Raw genomic sequence first — 19,470 nt, 5'->3', positions numbered from 1 at the left:
TTTTAAAAAAAAAAAAGAGAAGAAGTGTTACGAAATTGTCGGATCTAAATTCTTTCCAGAATATTTCGAAATGAGCATCAAGATAACTCCACTCTCATAAAAAAATAAAATAATAAAATTAGAAGAAAATTAAAAGAACAACATGGGAAAAAACTCAAGATATTTTAATTTAAAATAGTAATAATAATAGTAATAAAAATATCTATGATAATATTTAAATTATAGCTGAATAATTTAATTATTCAGGACAAACTCTGACAAACTCATTATTATTCAAATTGGCAGTGGAACGTCGCCGTTGAGCATCTGGTGCAACTTGCAGCAGTTGTTACGAATCTATCGTGCACGCCTCGTTTATTAGAACATGCCACCCTCTCCCACCATCGTGAGTGGCATTTGTTAATTCTCTCTGAGCTTTGTTTAAACTATAATCGCCATAATTAAGAATAGTTTAATCTAATGATAATATATTTTAGGGTGAGGTGGTTCCTGCTTGGTCTTCTTCGAGGCATGGACTAAATAGAAGAATAAGGCCCCATGCGTTGCTTTCATTGTGCCTCGGTATTTCTAATTCCATTCGTAGACTCATGTGAGTCGAAGAAATAGATTCCTCTTGGATTGTAGGCTAGAAGACCATTTCTCATTACCATGTTTGTTTTCAATTTTGTCCATGTGGGCGCCCATAAATGGGTTGCCTTCAATAACGCCACTCCCGGGATGGAGTCTATAGATGAATCCTAGCCCTCTCAGCATCTATTATTTTTTTTATCCCCAAATTGAAGAAAGAAGTGGACTGAAATAGTAATCTTAAAAATGAATCTGCTTTATTGGTTAATTTTCTGAAAATAGTATCAATCTGCCATGCTTGATTGAACCGAGCCATACTACCAACACGCAGTAAAAGCTCCAAGCAAACCGAACTGATACATAAAGTCAGATGATGGATATGTTCACATCGTGACAGAGGAAAATCTGAACATTCACTATTTTTTTTATTATATGGGGATTGGCGTTAGAACCGTAGGAAGCTATTAGCTGAAGATGTTCTCAAATTTTAAATGTGATAAGAGTTCATGAAACTAATATATTATTAACAAGAATTATACCTAGCGAATAACTAGAATAGCTCCACCGAGAAGATAATCGAAACGAAGAATTATCATAGATGCGAAACGCTATGCTGGTTCGAGCATTCAAAGTAGAAAGATACTAAACTTGTTCAGGTCTGCTGCACCATAAACAATCCATAGAATGTGGACTATTCAGGGCTACCAAGTTCATCTAGCATGCTCGTTACTGTCAAGGCAACCAACCTCCAGTATGGCCTTAAATCCTTCCTTGCTGACCACTGATTGCTCAACTCCAACATATGACTAGATTCCCAGAGTGAAATTTTCAAATATTCTGAGAGCATAGAAACAAATATAAAACGTTATGGGAGCGGCCTGCCGACTTGCAAGGCTTCCAGGTTTAGCAAATTGAGCATGTAAAGATGCAACTTCCAAACTTTGGAAAACCTTTTTCTGATGACTCTCAGTTTGTAGAACCATACAAAGCAAGAGGAATCGCCCTCACTAACATGTAAACACTTACAAACCAAAATCCCCTCCCCTCCGCTTATTTTTACAAACCAAAATCCGATGAAGTAGGTAATCAAATTCAGATCTCTGGTACATCCACCATGGAACCCCACAATCAGAATAAGTTGGCACCTTCCATTTTCTAATTGCAAAGATGTTATCCTCCCTAGTCCGAAACTATTTACCTGTTGCAGCTCAAAGCCATTGATCTTATGAATCTACTTCTAATCTCTGCAATGATAGAAGCTTTATTAAGTACAAGACTCTGTAAACAAATGTAAAATTAAAGAGCACAGGCAAACATCTGCCTTTCACCTTGCGATAGACAACGGGCTTGTGGAACACCATACGTGGAAAGAGCGAACTAGGCATGACAAAAGTCATAACTTGAGCTCTCCACGTCCAACATAAGCCCAATTTCGAACGTATCTCTTATGAGAATCATTCATCCTTTCAGATGTTTTAGCATCCATAGATAACCTGATATCATCTGGCTATGCACACCCGAACGCGAGTGTTCCAAAAAATGCAACCAATTTTTTAACCAGCAAGACCCCATAAAGCAACGTTCTGTATGACCAACCAATTCCTCCTTGCCAAAGAAGGTACGCTTCCAAAATTTTGCTTAACATACAAATCCCATAAATACAGGAGAGTCTGAAGAACTTACAATTACATACAGAAGGATGATTTTCACACTTCAATAGAGAAATAAAAGATCAAGCACCAAAATTGTTGCAGAACTATTTTCCACCAGGAGCATTCTATAGCCACTCACTTTTACCACTCTAGCCAATAATATAAACATGCATTTTATGGTCTATAATATACACACTCTACACCAAAATCACAAAATCTCTCGCCGAACAATAATATATCAACCGCAAGCAAACAATACGCTAATGGATGACATGACTTGACAAATTTAAGGACATACAAAGAATGGATTGCAATGATAAAAGATGTACTATAACCAGACAACCGACTCAAAGGAAAAACTATGATGACAAGACCGACTGCAATGCAAGCTGCTGCTGAGGCTGCAAGGAAGACCAGGTTGAAGCAAGGACAGATGGTGGCAGTGTTTGTTGGAGCTGCCTCAAAAGATTAATCATCCTGCCAGCAGTTTGTTCCGTGGCCAGATCCCTTCCTGCACATAAGACCTACACGGCAGAACAGCCAATTTCAGGGTGTGGACATGCAGGGAGGGAGGCAGGGGGGGATGGGAGAATTGGGATATTAACAAGCTTTATTCTTCAACAAATCAGTTAGTACCTTGACCATTTGCTGATGTAGAACAAAAACTAATTAGTGTTCCATCTTTTATTGCATATTCAAATCCTTGAAAGTTAAAACTATATAAAAGCAATTTAATTTTCAAATTTTTCCAATTCTAACCCTAAATAAATTTCTCTTTTAAAAGGCTTAAAGCACACTAGATTTTTATAGCATAAGGGACTCCAAAAACATCTAAAAAGGATATCTCAGTACATTTGGACCCTCAGAACTTTCAAGGGAAGATATCTCTAAACCAAGAAGCAAAGGTGAGATAGAATGCATAGAAAATTTTAAAAAAGTTAATTATCAGATAATTATTTTCAGATCTTTTCTGAATTCAGCTTTTAGTTAAATTATCCAAATCTAAAACCTTTAGCAGAAACGTGCATCTGAATGCGCAGTATAACTAGCACTTTAAAAAAAAAAGACAGAATTTTAAACAAAATTGAGGACCACCAGCAAAGTTAGCAAACAATGGGTGGATCACATATATAATCATTAGTTCATGAATTAATAAGTGTGGCAGCAAAACCCAAGGCTTTATAGCAGAGCAGAGGAAGGAGATTACCTCAGCAAATACAGAAATGATTTTAGGAAGATATTGATTGTTAGGACCCAAAAGCTCCCTATCTGACCTGTGAACAAGACATGACCTGTCAATCATTAGACTTTCACCACAAGAAAATAAATGACAGAATATTTATCATATAAAAACCTGTACAAGTCAGATAAACAAAGCAAATACATGCACTTACCTTTCAACCATTGAACAAAGCTGCTCATGTACAACTTTGGCCTCAATCAAATCACCTTTTATTGGCAAGCAGTTTAACCAAGCAGGAACAACCTGGCAAGCATGAAAGGTTGTCATGACAAAAAAAAGATACCAATAGTGGTATTGCCTATTTTGCATTCCAACAGACAAATTGTCAAACAAAAAAAGGTGAGTCATCCCATGGATAAAGGGTTGTCATGAAAGGAAATAATGAAATCAGAAAAATGACTGAAAAATATATTGATTTCCAAGGCCGAGAACCTTACTCTGCAAACAATCACACTAGTCAGTTGTGCCCTTTAAAATGCTCAATCTTGGCCGCAAAATGTGTGCACACAAGCACAGCAGCTTGCACGTGTTATTATTTACAAGGTTGAAACAGAGTAATGGCCTGATCAACTTCGCATTTCAGCAAAACTTGCTATCAAGAAACTTGAAGCATCGCGAAGCATGCATCCTCAAAAACATTTAAAAACAGCACTTACAGGCACAGCCATTAACATCAAGCCTTTTCCTAATTATTTGGTGTTGATTCTATGATTCTTCTTTAACCAATATTCTCAGATTTTTCCCATCCATGCATCCTAGGCTCATCCTCCTAGGCTCTTCAACACCATTCAAGCTCCTTTCCTAATTGGAGTTTTTCTCAAAACTTCATTGGGCATGTTCATACCATCACAATCAGTTCCCACCACTTTGTGCTCAAACTCGTGTCCCTTTAACTCCTCTAGTTTGCTTGGCCTTGCTTCATCCATCCTAACTTTACAATATATCCATATCAACATTCTTATATTAGTCGCACCCATCCATTTCTTTTGGACCCCTTTTACTACCCAACTTATTAGATCAGAACATACAGGTTTCTTTTTGAACCTTAGCATAAACTCTCCTAGGACTAGAAATCCACCTCTTCACAACTTCTCATAAGACTTGCCATTGCCTCAATATACATAATTCCAATAATTTTTCAGTGTGCTGATCTGCACAGAATATTCTCCCTTAATGCCCCCACCCAGTACCTCAGACTTTGTTTAGACTAAATAAGAGAAAAAGGAGGTGGAAAAGAAAAAGAAAAAACATTTTAAAGAGGGACTTTAACAAAGAAAGTTTGAGTAAATTAAAGTGGCACTATAATATAGTGCTCCTGTATGCTGAAAAAAAATAAGAGAGTGAGGAGGGAAAACTGAGCACAGTTTGAACAGAAAATGAACATGTAGATATAGAATTATGGTTCTACTCATGACAAAAGCAAAAGAAAGCTAGAGACAATGACAACTATTTTTAATTAAAAAGGTCTGGTCAACATTGACTGTAGTTACATGCCTCTCTGGGTAAAACTCTAGAAAAATCAAACATCAAATGCTGCCAAAGCTCATTAGGATAAAACCCTTCACATACAATAACCAAAATGCTTTTAGTTTGAAAATGGGTCAGCCAGCCTGGATCCTTCCCTGATCATTATCCTGCCTATGAACCAAATTCAGACCTTCGGATTGAGTATGGTCCTAAAGTAAAGATCTGAAACTTCTTTTACATTAGGCTTGGATAATGCAGAATTAATTTGGCCAGCAGGACATGAATGGAGCCCAGCCGAAATCAACAAAAATTAATTCAAAAATCAAGCTGCAGTTCATCAAGTTAGATGTGACTTGGGCTTGAGCTGAAATTGGATCCAACACAACCAACCGAGTGAATGCTTTGCAATTGGGTCTAAATCTTGGGCAGGCAGCCACTTCAATACAGGTCTTGAGTAACCCAAGCCTGAACCTGACCTGGCCTGATCCACTTGCAGCCAAATCCAGAAATTGTGGAATGGGAAACACAGTTCAGCTAGAGGTCATGACAATATGGTCACCTATGCCGCAAATATGGTCACTGATAGAAATGAAGTCTATACAACACTGCAATCCTTCAGACAGGCCTAATTAGATTTTTTTCCAAGGCTAGATACTGAATTTTACATATGATCTTAGTCAATTTATTTTACAGGCGAGCTACTGAACTTTACATCTAGTCCTAGATCGCCTCCTAGTCAATTGACTAATAGCAAGATTCAACAAAATGATCACATCTATTTGGTGTCATTCAAACAATTTCCAACGTATCAAGCAAACAGTGCCAACACCATCACATCTTGATAAAATTTAAGATCAAGCATGGAAGATTTAGTCGCAGTACAAACCAACAACCTTAGAAATCTTAAATACACTCAAAAAAATAATAACAATGACATTAATAAAACATCAAAGCATTGCGCAAAATATCCATTTTTAAAAATCTAAAAGAAAATTAATTTAGTAGAAAACATTAGGATAAAACAAGCATTTTGATCCTTCCTCAACATAAATAGCAAATAGCAAGATGCCTCGAACAGCAAATTTTCAAGAGAAGATGTTAATGAGTCAGATCTCATTTAGTCATTAGCCATCACAATTTAAGATCAAGCATGGAAGATTTAGTCACAGTACAAACCAACAACCTTAGAAATCTTAAATACACTCAAAAAAATAATAACAATGACATTAATAAAACATCAAAGCATTGCGAAAAATATCCATTTTTAAAAATCTAAAAGAAAATTAATTTAGTAGAAAACATTAAGATAAAACAAGCATTTTGATCCTTCCTCAACATAAATAGATGCCTCGAACAGCAAATTTTCAAGAGAAGATGTTAATGAGTCAGATCTCATTTAGTCATTAGCCATCACAATTTGTCACTGCATTATTGGAACGACAAATACAAACCTTATTCGAATATGCAGGATAGTTTATTTATATCACTCAGTGTCGTTTGTTCTGATTAATGGCTACATCCTTTGTGAGAACAAGCTTTTCAATTATGTTGAGAGAGAGAGAGAGGATAGGGAAGAGAGAATAATTGAAAGTAGAAATACCTGAGCTGCATCAATACCATCCCTGTGGAACTGACAAATTTTTCCGAGAGCTGAAACAGCATTGTCATATGCCATCACATTGTCTGAATCCAGTGCATTAGAATGTCTAATAACATTATTTAGCCTTGAGAGAGCTTCTGTTGAAGGGAAAAGAAAATCATACAAACAATATTAATAATACCGCACCGAAGGGAAGCAAACAGACATGCAAAATATTCACAAATTTAATTCTATTGGGATACCTCCAACAAGCGGTCGGAACACAGAGCCACCAAATTCAGCACAAACACCAACTCCATAAACAGCAGCCTGAAGACAATTACTTCTTGAAATTAACCTACTAACTTGGAAACGCTGATGGATATCTATGGGTGATTTATCAAAGTAAAGTTGTATGTATGTATGCACGTGTGGGCTCTAAGGTAGTGCAGAGGAATAGGGTTAGCGAAGGGATTACAAACCTGTCTAACATCCGCATTCCCATCATTGCATGCTTCTAATAGAAAAGGAAGATAAGTATCATAATATCTGCTCAATGAAAAAAAAGAAAACATTAGACAAAAAATACTAGATTAAAAGCCTAACTTTCCAAACAGTTGAGTTCAAGAAACAAACTTACCTCAGAGCGGCTTCTCGACATTGTTCTGCAACGTCATCAAAAATGCAAATGGCAATTCTTCTCTCCTCAGCTGTTTTATCCTTTCCCTGCATATATATACAGACCATGAAAAAAAATCCTGTTGAAGAAATTTACTGATTTACTGTTCTAACCATTGGTTGAGGAATTCAGAAACAGAAGCATTCTTTTATCTGATAACTAAAGGTTATTTCATACAAACAGGGTTAAGAACATTGCAAACAGCATTGAATTTTAAAGGTACCAAAGCAAAATAGAAAAGGAATAAAATAACAAGTACAGGAAATTGAATCTTCTACCTAAATATCTTAGGATGGCCACAAGCATAAAGATAACCAAGCCAACGGCAAGTACTGCTTTTGACTACCAGGTTCAGCGCAAATGGATAATAACATTGAATTAAGAAAATCCAAGTTTACATATAGGACACGCTATGTAAAGGAACTGGAGATGTCCCAATTTCTGCATACACTCAAATTATATAAATCTGATAAAAAGAGGCTGGTTAAATATGCAAATGAAAAGTTGTCAACGTATGGAGCTAGCTTTTTTGATGTTTCCAGGTGACTTAGCATGTGGGTGTATGGTGATGGTCTACATATCACTGATCATAAAGCATTCTAGTGATCCCATAACAGTCAAAAAACTTCTATGAGCAATATAAGTATAACCACAGCTGGCATAAACATGAATGAAGATATAGCCAAGGAAAAGCAAATTGTATGTTTTTCACAAAAGTGGTTGCAATTTATTATTGGCATCCAAATTAACAGCATAAATGATAACAGAAAGGTCCACCACAATAAGTAATTCCCAGACCTTAAAGAGGAGGCTGATCAAGTAAAACATTTCCATCTTCCCAACATATAAAATTTTAATATAAATACGAGTGGCATGCTTTTCAGGACTTACCAACATTGGTGTTATATACATAGCAAGTTCATCAAAGAATGGCAGAAAAGAAGCCTTGAATGTTTTGATCAAAGTGCCCAAGCAATCACCAACCTGAAGAAAAAATCACAAAGGAAGAAAAACACAGGACAACGATCAAGTTTCACAATATATAAATGATCATGTCAAGGGCAAAGCTCACAAGGAGTAATTTGCTAAGCATACACAGAAGTATGACTGTGTTATGGCAGACCTGGTCAAAGACTTCTTCCTCTTGTTCATTTTCCTCTTTAAGTAATTCTCCTTCCTCAGCGTCAAAGTCCTCTGCCCTTGTCCTTTCTGCCCTTTCTCTTTTCCTAGTCGTGCTTGTTGTAACCACATGCTTGATCTCATCCACTATACTTCTCACCTGGCCTTCATCAAGAAGTGGTCCAGAGAGCTGAAAAAACAAAAAAAGGGGGGATAAAACTGCATGTTGCAATTGAATTTTTTATAGTAATATCAAGACATTATCATATTTGACAAGCTCCAAAATTTGTGTGTGCATGTGAGAGAGAGAGAGAGAGAAACAGACAGAAAGAGAAAGAGAACATAATCTAAGAGAAAGCATAACACGAAGATCAAGTAATGATTGTTAAAATAAAAGGTTCAACGAAGTAGTGGCATTTGGAGTTTAACAACAGCATGGAATTCAAATATTTTGCAATAAAAAAGCTTAAGATGCCGACATATCTGCAATCTTAAAAAGGTGTCATCTTAGAACAAAAACTAAGATCACCATAGCCAATGTGATAACCTCTTCGCTGAAGTTTGTTTTAAGAATCTCCAATGCATGCGAGAAGCTTCAAATTAAGGTTCCTAGAAGCCTTATCCAGTCCTTTGTACATTCTTATTGCTTTTGGAACAGCAACAAAATTGGTTACTTGATAGCAAAATAATGGTCAAAGTCGGATGGCCATCAAAACTTCAAATATTAATAGTTACATATACTGTACCAGATCCAAATTAAGCCATTCCAAAACATTTAATTCCCAGTTAAAACAGGCCTCCATAACTCACTGATCCAAAGGTAATGCAAGGCATACATATTGTGTTAGGTACAAAATATTTTCTTAGCCAAAAAGAGAAGGCAAAAATCTTACCACTGAAATTCTTTTGCTTGTACAAAAAAAAATGTACCCAAAAAAAAAATTCTTTTGCTTTACCAAGGATCTGTTTTTGAGAATAATGACTTAACCAAAGCCATGACAGAATGCATTAATAGTCCAACCAATCACTTTGTATTACCAAGGCCATGACATCATGCATTGAGCAAAGTCAACAAACACTTTAATGTGGGTATAACTGCATAAGTATAGCCCATCCATGCTCATGCAATAATGCGGCAATGCCCATCCATGAGCAATGGGTCAGATCACACTAAACAAGTATTAAATTCTAATATGTAGCTCAACCCATTGCGATCTCCTACAAACCGTCCCACTGCATAATAAGTTAAAGGAGAGCAAATTTCAGATAGGGAAGATCTGGTACAACAGCCCAATTTCTTTTTTCCATTTATTAGAAGTTCTAGCATCTCTAGGGATTGATAAGGAAGGATTAGCTTAGATTATATGTAAGTTTTTCCACATCTTCAAGCCAAAATGACCTGTAGAAGTATGATTATATTTAACTACACAGATTGTAACAAGACCAAAACTAGCTAAGCTTCTATGACACATCAACACAGATCATAAAAATAGCTTAAAGCTAGTGGCCTTCTTCAGATAAACCACGTTTTACACTGATTTACCAACTTTCCTCAGTAGACAATGTTCGTAATTAGTAAACTTCTTATCACACAAGAACTTCTATGTTAGCAATAGATGCAAGTAACAGAACTCTTCAGCCCCAAGAGCATGCAGTTTAGAACAAGTCAACTTGCACTAAATTCTCCCTAGAACAGAAAACTTTCTTGCTCACAAAAAATAAGACATCTGGTTAATATAATAGACTTGACTGAAGCAGTTAGGGGATACTGACAAAGTTGACAATACAAATAATTGTACTACAGTATTAAGAAAACAAAATAGCGAGGAAGCTCTTAAAAAAAATTGATGGAAAGAAATAGGCTAAGGTAGAAGACAAACCTGTAAACACTCATTCAATGAATCCAACATGCATGCACAAATTTCTGTTTCAGGCTCCTATAATCAAAGATATCATTCCAAAAGACAAATATAAGTACAGAAATAAAATAAAATTCTCGGACATCAGCAAATACAGAGGTGTTGTTAAATAGAGAGTTGTAGGATAACCTTATGCAAAGCTTCAATGAGAGATGGAATTATATAGTCAGACAACTGCTTAACATATGATTCATTACGACCCTGAGTCAGCCCTTTCTCCACAGCTAGCTTTGCTGCGCGAAGTAGTTCTGGCATGGCTGGAGGTAAATAAAATCACATTGGATCATTAGAAGAAAAACTTATGCCAAAATAAGATTGCAAACAACAAATGTACAGTAATACCAGAAACAGCAGCCTTCCTGACTTCTTCATGGAAATAAAATTTGAGAAGCGGTACTAAAGTAGGAGCAACCTGCGATTAATTTGTAGGTTACAGGATCATTTCTTTTTAAATAGACGCATTTATTCAATTAGATAAAGGCCTAATAAAGGAAATGTATAAACACTGATCATAACCAACCTGATCGATCCATGGGTAGAAACCCTCCTTGAGTTCATCAGCATAACAACAGAGCATGTTACAAGCTGTGGCTTTCTCCTCCAGCACACTAGTCCGAATACCAATCCTTTTATCACCAAGAGTGATGGTTTCGATGCTGCATTAATATACGAGTCAAGTGAATGTGTTGCGCATATCTTAATATCAAATAACACCATGCAAATTCCATATCCTAGGATATCACACAGATCATGTTGGGCATGACAGGAAACTAGCTTAGTAGAAGAGAGGGGAATCATAGCAGAACAAATGTAAATTAAGGAAAAGCATGAGGTTCATAACACTAAAGCTATAAAAAATGGAAGTTGTCAAGGGAGTTTTGGAAAAGTACACATTGCAATACTGTATGGAGGTTCTTACAAGACAAGGATGGCATACAATGAACAGCATATCTTATTAAGACAGATAGCATAGATGAGAATGGATTTATTACATTTAAGATGTTCATCAGGTCATTTTTAATCGTGATCTTATTTTCTTTTCTAGTTTTTTTCGGTTGCACAGCACCACACTATGCAACCTGCATGCACAATGTCTTTTGAAATTTGCACAATACAAAAAATTACTTTGAGGGTCACCATTTACTACACAACCACAAGGATTTTCTGTTCTAGTTCTTGCAAAACAAGTTCATACAAAATTATCATCATGGTTTCATTGAAAACCAGATTGCTAAGGACAGGTTTGCCATAACCAGATAAAGCATATGGTAAGAAATTCTTTGGTTACACCATAAGCTCAAACACAGAAGTTACAGACTGATGCATAATTCTCATGTTGCTTCTCAATTGGGCAACCTGTACAATGTAAATTGAGGAGCAACGAGTCAGTTTCGTATCAACTATATGACTCTTCTGCATGAAGTTTTGGAGTCATGCTAGCACATTTTTGGTTGAGGAAGAGGCTAGTTGTGTCATGCCCACATTTGACCAATTTCAAAATGTTGATACAACCCAATCAGAAACAGGGTGGTGTCAAGAAAGCCAAAAAAGAAAGCCCAGAAGAATCCTCATAGTAAAGTGACAAAGTGCAGGTCATACAGTTTGTGTAAGTTGTATATTTGATCGGTATTAACAGGTGAACTAGGCAATAAGATGTGATAGATATAGTTGATGTGGAAAAAAGTCAGCACTTGCCTTGCAAGCATGATAGATTAAAATGGAAACATGTGTCACATCATCACGTGACAAGTGACGGCATGCAGTTGGGATTCAAAAAATCACTAATACTCAAATTCCAAATGCAATGTCAAATAGCTATACAATTATATGTATATGATTAGTTAATATACCCACTATAACACTTATACATGTATGCCTGATGTATTTAACCAAAATGACGAGTCATTCTAAGTTATTTGTCTATTACATATAAAGAAAGAAAAACCAAATATTTCTGTAATGCAAGGAAAAAAACATTAGTTAAAACCAATAACAACTGCAAAACTGCACCTATTAGAAAAAAAATTTTAAAGAGTTTGTGTCTTGAAGTGAGAAATTAGATCGACATTATTACATCATCATCATCATTCATCAGTATTATAAGCACTAGATCACCAAGTGAAATGTTTTAGTTATATAGGGACTTTAAAACATGTGGTTTTAGCTGCTATATTTTATCAATTGGTTGGTGATGTGGGACAATACCAAATTCAATACCCAAAGTTTGAAAAGAATTTTAGAGTTGAAACTTGCTGCATTTGAACTTATAGATCAAGGGCTTCATCCAGACAGAATCTAATTAAAGAGCCAACACTGAAGTGGTTGGCTCAAGTTCTGAACTAATTAGAGGTGACATAACCTCAAAGGGCTTGCCAGAATTGCAAAATTAATATATATATATATATATATATATGTTCCTACTGTCTGAGCTTGGAGTCTCTCCAAAGAGGAACTTTAGCTACTATGTCACAGCCAAAGAAGCAAGGAATGTATCTACAGGCTTTACCTCAATTGGAGCTTCATCATGCATGATAATTGCTTAGCATTCAACACATACAATGTTAGAAAGTTTCATCCTTTAGTTTTCATTTACAGTCAGTTGAGTATGCTGCTATGTTATACTAGAAAGATCTTTTCCAAGAATATTCAGCTGCTGCATTGTGGTGTTCTCCAAACACAGAGATCTCTGCTACATCATGGAAAAGCATGCGAGACCTCTGGTGTTGCACTACGAGAAATGCTTCCTTGGTTTTGCAAAACAGAAGTCGATAAGAAACCCGAAGGGTTTCTTTTCCCGAAGCCGAAGATTAGAAACCCGAAGGATTTCAAATCTGAGGGCCCCGTAGGTATAACACCAAAGGTGTTATACCGAAGGGGATGAGCCTAAGGTTATATCCCCTTCAGGGGGATATAACTACTTAGGCGAACTCCCCCTAATGAAGGTGAGGTATGTTTTTTCATTACATGGAAATTGCAAAGTTCAAGTATTAACTTCAGGGTGGTTGTACCACAAACTGATTGTGTTTATAGGTGTCCTAACCCCACACGCTTTATACCAGTAACCAGTCTGAGTGGGCCCAGTTCCAAAAAGAAGGGTCAGAAATAAAGTTTTCATAACAGAAAGATGGACCAATTTGCAAATCTACTGCAGTAGCTGCCAAAAATTCCAAAATAAATATTTAAACTGGAGTTTCAGCACTTAAAACAAACCTTTCATCATCTGATTCTTCTATATCCTCATCAGAATCCACAGAGGTAATGGTTACGTCAGGCTTCAACTGAGCAGACTGAAGCAATGGAGGCATTACAACACTCATGTATGGAAGAAAATCCTGTCCTAAGCACTTGCATAGTCTTGCCCAGGCCTATGACACAAAACAAGGAATAAACAATGGGACATATGAGCTGTCCATGTACTATTTCAAGCTATGGGGTCTTAAACATACCTGCAGCATATAACTTGTTATTGGGTCATCTGTCTCCATTTGAGATCCTTGCAATGTCATCAGCACTTCCATTACCTAGCATGAAATATTCAGTTTAATGAGTGCGATAATCATGCTTAACATACCATAAGATCATCAGCTGAACTTGCAGATTCAACAGTTGAAGACATGGATAAGACTCTAAAAACAGAAAAAGGATGAAGATAAGAGGTAAGGATGACCAACAAATCCATAACTAAAACTACAAAAGAATTATAACAATGATATAGATTAAAGATTTCCAAATCACATGACTTTTTAACAGTAAACAGTTTAGAGATAGTAGGTCATATCCAATGGCTCAAATCATCGGTGCCGGATACTCAGTTATCGAGTCTAGATTGACCTTATTTAAACTGTTGTGTAGGCGCCCACATGTTAGCTTTACTTTGTACATGTAAACTTTTCTAGCATTACTACTAAATCATTAACTTCATAGCAGTAACAAGGCATCAAACAAAACAAGGAACTAAAATTTTTCACATGTTTTGGAAAAATAACCATAAGAAGAGCTAGTAAACAACTGCACTGCCAAGACAAGGCTGCAGTTTTACACCATTGCAGAATAAGACAGTCTTGCTTTAATCTTCTCAACATTTTCAAACAAGAAGCTATAGCACCTTAATTTGTTGAAAAGTTGTTAAAGTTCATCTTGCAGGTAATGCTACATTCTAAAACATAAGATACCTCTCAAAGTCAAAATATCACAATTCACAAAATTCTTAAGCACTAACATGCTGTCTCCACAGAAAAGTTGGGAATAACTTTTCTTGGAGACTGGGTTCAACTTTAGACGATCTATAGGAGAAAAATATTATATAAATAATTTAAGGTATAAATATAATGATAACAAATGAGCTACAGTCCATAAAAGTGGTCACCAATACCATGAATTGCAGACACCTTTAGAATTGGATGATCCATGAAGGCAATAATTTTTAGAGAGGAAAAAAAGTCTTCTACCTGTCTAGCATCATCCCTAAATTTCTCCTTGCCCACAGCCATTCCAACCAAACTTATGCACTCCATAGACTTGGCACGAAGCATCCGTTTGGACTTGTCAGTTGCATTCATTAAGATAGCTTTGAGATAAGGCATAACAACATCATAATATTTTTGGAATTGTTCCTGCAGGAATATGTCATGTCAGAATAAACCATTTAGAAAATATATATAGAATAGGCAATCTAATAAAAAGTGCCTTCAGCAAATACCTGTGACGAATCAGCAACTGATGCTAAAGCTGTCAAAGCTCCCTCTTGCACCATCTGCTTCCCATTCTGAATAAAACATTTTGCATTTTACAAACCTTTTCTAACAACTCCAGAAGAACAAAAACAAAATGCATATGCAAAGTTGAACAAAGTAAAGCAAATATGAAAATAACCTGCAAGAGTACAAGCAACTTGCTAACAATTCCATCCAAGTAAGGTGACAAAATATCTGGTGTGCAATTCTCACTGAAATTCAAGACTGCTGAAGCAGCATGCGCCTGTGGCATCAATCAAACACATGTTTATTAAGAACTGGTTCGCACAAAAAGATTATCCCTGGAATTTGAAATTCAATAAATAAAGACAGAAGCACATAAAGACAAAAAAATTAAGTAGCAGAATTAGACTGCATGGATAGCAGAGCAATTCTTATAAGATCCGTGCAAGGGGTGGGGAGTTCCCTGTGAATCAACTACATACGGATACAGAGTGTACTTGTGTCTGGAACCAGAACAAAACCAGCCCATACGATACACTATCATCCAATACTTGGCTTCATGGAATACGCTACCTCATCATTGCTTGTAACAAACCATTGTAGCTCAATTACTATCGTCAATGATGAATACATCCAACAAGGGCAACATGGAGCCAAATTTTTGAGAAAAGCCAGAGGAACAGCGAAAATTATACACAAGAGACATGGTTTGTGCAGGGTCAAGTAAAATGGAACGGAAAGACAAGGAGGAACAAGCAAGGCTAATAAATAATCAGTGACTGACCTGCTTCTGAACTTGAGCTCTTCCTGAAAAGAACCACCAAGTGGACAAATGATTTATAGCCAGAAATAAAAATTCTATTACAGTTTTTTCTTAGGCTTTCCATCGCTTGCAAAGATTCTATAGCTTATTTCCAACAAAATATACCAAAAACCAGCATGGAAAACATGTTTCAAGATTTCACACTCTTATCTTTTTAAAGCATTGGGGAGAAGACTTGAAACAAAGAAAGGAAGATCGAGTTTCCAAGTTACATTCAAAATACAATTCGCCAATATTTCTCAACCAAATGAAAAAATACAACTAAAAAAATGATGTCTTCATAAGTCACTTTTCAAGCTAGCACGCAACGGATAATTAACATGAATTTTATCATATTCAAGAGGTAAGCTTGGTAGACCAATGGGACTCAAGGTGGTCACATTACAATTGTTGATGATATTGTTGAGCTCAAGCTACTAGAAGTATTTAACTAAGGCAATATTTGATTCAATAAAGATAGTTTCCTGTAATCTATACTGCAGAGATATTTTATGCTCATCAGGCTTGCTAAATTACTTGCCTGAACACGGGGATTCTGGAAGTCATCCATCGCCGATGCCAATGCAGGCAACACCCTCTGGTGATATTGGACTTGCAAATCTGGCCCCAAATCCGTAGACAACTGCCCAATAGCATTTATGGCCGCCCAGCGCACACGGGGATGGGGATCTTGGAATGAATTGAGGACCATGTTCACCACTTGCTCCAGGTTCTTAATCATCACCTGCATAAAGAGGAAAAGAAATACCCGAAGGAATGAAATAAACAAAGATGCTGCTTTCAGAGCTTGGAGCACCATTCCATTTTATGCCACCAGTTACTCGTATAAAAGAAGTTTATTTTTACTTAGATCAAATATCTTCTTTTGAAGGTTACGATACCTTCGAGCAACCTTCAGCAATCTGGGCAAGAGTGATGAGGGCAGCATGGTGCTTCTGCCACTCGGGGGCGGCCAGGTACGCTGGGAGCAGTTCAGACGCGACCGGCACAATGGTATTCCCTCCGAGGGCGATGGAGAGACGGTCGAGGCACTCCTGGGCGACGCTGTAGTTGCTGGTCTCCCCAGCATCCTCATCCTCAGCATCCGCGCTGTGCCAGGCGGGCTCGTCCTCGATGTCGAGCAGCATCTTCATCAGCACGGCAAACAGCCGCCCGATAAACTGAGGGAGCCGGCGCATCATCCCTGGGGCGCGCTCCCGCGCCTCTGCAAGCGTGATCACAAACTCGACAGCAAGGTGGCGAGTGCCCTCCTCAAGGCGATCGGCCTCGGCGATCTGGAGCATGGCGCCGACGACGTCCGGGAGCTGGCGGCGGAGGAAGCGCGGCTCGGAGCCGGCGAGCTCGATGAGGAGCTCGAGGGCCTCCTGGGCGGTGGCCTCCTTACCGGAGTTGAGGGACTCGGTGAGGGTGCGCATCATGGCGGGGAGGAGGTCGCCGAAGCGGTCGCGGTCGGCAGCCGAGGGGAGGCACTGGACGAGATTGATGGCGGCGCCGAGGGCGGCGATCCGGACATCGGCGGAGGTGGGGTGGGAGAGGGAGGAGAGGAGGACGGAGTGGAGGGTGGGGAGGTGGGGGAGGAGGGTGTCGCCAATGTACTGGGCGAGCTGGGAGAAGATGAGGAGGGCCGATTCCTGGAGGCGGGGGTTGTCGGAGGTGACGGACTGGAACATGAAGGGGAGGAGCTCGGGCCAGGCGTCATCGGGGAGGAGGCCGGCGGCGAGCTCGGAGACGGTGTCGCAGAGCTTCTTGGCGATGGACTTGACGTCCTCTCGCTGGACGGAAGCGAGAAGGAGGGACTTAAGCGAGGCCTGGGAGGCCGGGGATAGGCGAGGCCAGAGGTAGGACGGCGAGGAGGAGTCGCCGGCGGCGGGGGAGGGGGAGGAGTCGCGGGTGAGGAGTTTCCGGAGAAGGATGGCGGACATGGCGCGGATCTCGAGGTGGGGGGAGGAGTGGAGGAGGGTAGCGAGTTTGGCGGCGAGGGCGTCGGGGTGGAGGTCGCGGCAGAGGTGGAAGAGGGACTCCGCCTGCGATCGCTGGTCATTGGCGGAGGACATCAGCCGGGCGATGAGAGCCTCGAAGGGCGCTGGGTCGGCGCCGAGGATCGCCGCCAGCTGCTGCTGCTGCTGGTGGTCCATCGCCGGAGGACGCGGTCGGGTGCTAGGGTTTTGGGGACGGGGACGGGGATAGGAGAGGAGAGGAGAGGAGTCGAGGTCGTCGTCGGGCCGCTCGCTTTCTCGCTCGCCCCGCTCGCTCGGTCGAGGAGTGGGTAGTTTCTTGGCTTTTTATCGTTAGGGTTCGAGAGCAAATTATGGGAGTTTGGAGGGGAAGTGGAAGGAAAAGGGGCGGGTGGCTTTTTCAGCTTTGGATTGGGTCTGGGATGTCCGCGGGGTTTGGGCTCGCTGGAAATTAGCTGTTGACCATGTGTTTGGGCTTTTTTGGGTTTTATTTATCAGGATCATGCCTTTCAAAGCTTTCAGGATTTGTTTCGCCAAAAACTTTATAGGAAAGGGGAGTTGTTTCTTTCCAAAAACGAATTGAGGACGGCCTCTTTAGGTAGCTAAGGTCATGGCGAGAAAATTTGTCCTCATTGCCGGTGATAAACCAACTACTGACTTTCAATCTTCCTAAGTCTTTATTTGTATCAAATTGCTTTGGTCACCAAATTCAGTACTACTAGAAATCGATCAATCTTTTCAAATATTATTTATCCGATTCACTAAGCCTATGGTGCAAGAGGCAGCTGATGTCAATATAGAGAAATTATAACCTACACAGTGTGCATCATATGGCTATACATGCCATCAATCATTACTGTTTGTTTCTATAGCAGTATATTGAGAAGAGTGCTTAATGAATAAGGTCCACAGAAATAAACAACTGTAATCGGCGGCATATGGTGCACGCTGTGTAGAATATAATTTCTATCCAATATAAGTTTTGGGTATTATTTAGCTAATCAACCTCTTCAGTATGTAATTGATAATATAGCAAAATTATAAATGGATGATCTTTAGCATTTTTGAATAAAATTTATGTAAATTTTTGGAATTATATGCTGACAGCTGGTATCCAGAATATGCTTGGTCTTTTTGTGGAACTTTATTATGTTATGCAATTAACCAAAAATTTGATTGGAAAAATACGAAATTATATCAATATAGACTTGAAGGCAAGTAATATATATTTGAGCCACAATGCAACAAAGAATCCATTAAATAAAAACAAAAAAAACAAGGACATTTTTAGAGAGATTAAAACACTAGACCGATAAAATTTATTGTCGATTTCTTCTTTCCATACCTTTGTTTATCTAAGATTTTTCTTTTCTTGGAAGGGGAGCCATGAATTTGATATATCTAGTCGTACTTATGTTTTGGATTGACAATTGGCAGCCAGTACAAGAAATCTTCATTGCATTCCATAATTGATTAAACACGATAAGGAAAAAATTGGATAGCCACAGTTATGGAGTTTAAATGGAACTAAGTGCTTTGTCTCACCTAACCTAACTCTCATGTATGATGCTAAAAATCAAATCTAAACTCCTTCCAAAGAGATTATTTGGAAGGTAGTAGCTTTATTAGACATACCGATATCCAATTCATATTGTGTTGCGCCCTACATGTGAGGACTCATGCAGCATGTGTTTAGTCCCACATTAGTTATTCACTAGGTAGATCTCAGGTATTTATACAGAATCAAAAATCCAAATAATACATTCCGAC

General features: G+C 38.5%; 1 protein-coding gene across 2 annotated transcripts; it reads right to left on the bottom strand.

Annotated features, from left to right (window-relative positions):
- Positions 1–2,191: 2,191 nt before the first annotated feature.
- Positions 2,192–18,164, bottom strand: LOC103717643 (uncharacterized). Of its 2 annotated transcripts, none has more exons than XM_008806104.6 (20): positions 16,627–18,164; positions 16,266–16,469; positions 15,098–15,202; positions 14,925–14,990; positions 14,674–14,838; positions 13,672–13,746; positions 13,436–13,590; positions 10,746–10,881; positions 10,568–10,637; positions 10,355–10,482; positions 10,187–10,243; positions 8,311–8,496; positions 8,079–8,171; positions 7,149–7,234; positions 6,991–7,057; positions 6,772–6,838; positions 6,530–6,666; positions 3,614–3,705; positions 3,427–3,493; positions 2,192–2,743 (listed from the first exon to the last, which is right to left on the bottom strand). In XM_008806104.6, the coding sequence occupies exons 1-20, from the start codon at positions 17,878–17,880 to the stop codon at positions 2,579–2,581; spliced, it is 3,375 nt and encodes a 1,124-aa protein (XP_008804326.4). In that variant the 5' UTR covers positions 17,881–18,164; the 3' UTR covers positions 2,192–2,578. The 2 variants fall into 2 exon arrangements, with proteins under 2 accessions (XP_008804326.4, XP_088560001.2); XM_088703875.2 differs by having other exon boundaries at positions 3,427–3,511; positions 16,627–18,053.
- Positions 18,165–19,470: the final 1,306 nt, after the last annotated feature.

This window comes from Phoenix dactylifera, chromosome 9 (genome assembly GCF_051530095.1).
Source record: "Phoenix dactylifera cultivar Ajwa chromosome 9, Ajwa_hap1_PhDact_Kaust_v1.1, whole genome shotgun sequence".
Classification (NCBI taxonomy): Eukaryota; Viridiplantae; Streptophyta; class Magnoliopsida; order Arecales; family Arecaceae; genus Phoenix; species Phoenix dactylifera.
The sequence above is the reverse complement of the archived record's forward strand: the minus strand, read 5'-3'. Positions and strand labels throughout refer to the sequence as shown.

Excerpts from the sequence above, each read along its gene's own strand:
- LOC103717643 (XM_088703875.2), bottom strand. The coding sequence starts at position 17,880 with ATGGACCACCAGCAGCAGCAGCAGCTGGCGGCGATCCTCGGCGCCGAC. Across the intron at positions 15,203-16,265 it reads TCCAGAATCCCCGTGTTCAG|GCGCATGCTGCTTCAGCAGT; the intron begins GCAAGTAATTTA and ends TTGATGCCACAG. Across the intron at positions 2,744-3,426 it reads TCATTTCTGTATTTGCTGAG|GTCTTATGTGCAGGAAGGGA; the intron begins GTAATCTCCTTC and ends TCTGCCGTGTAG.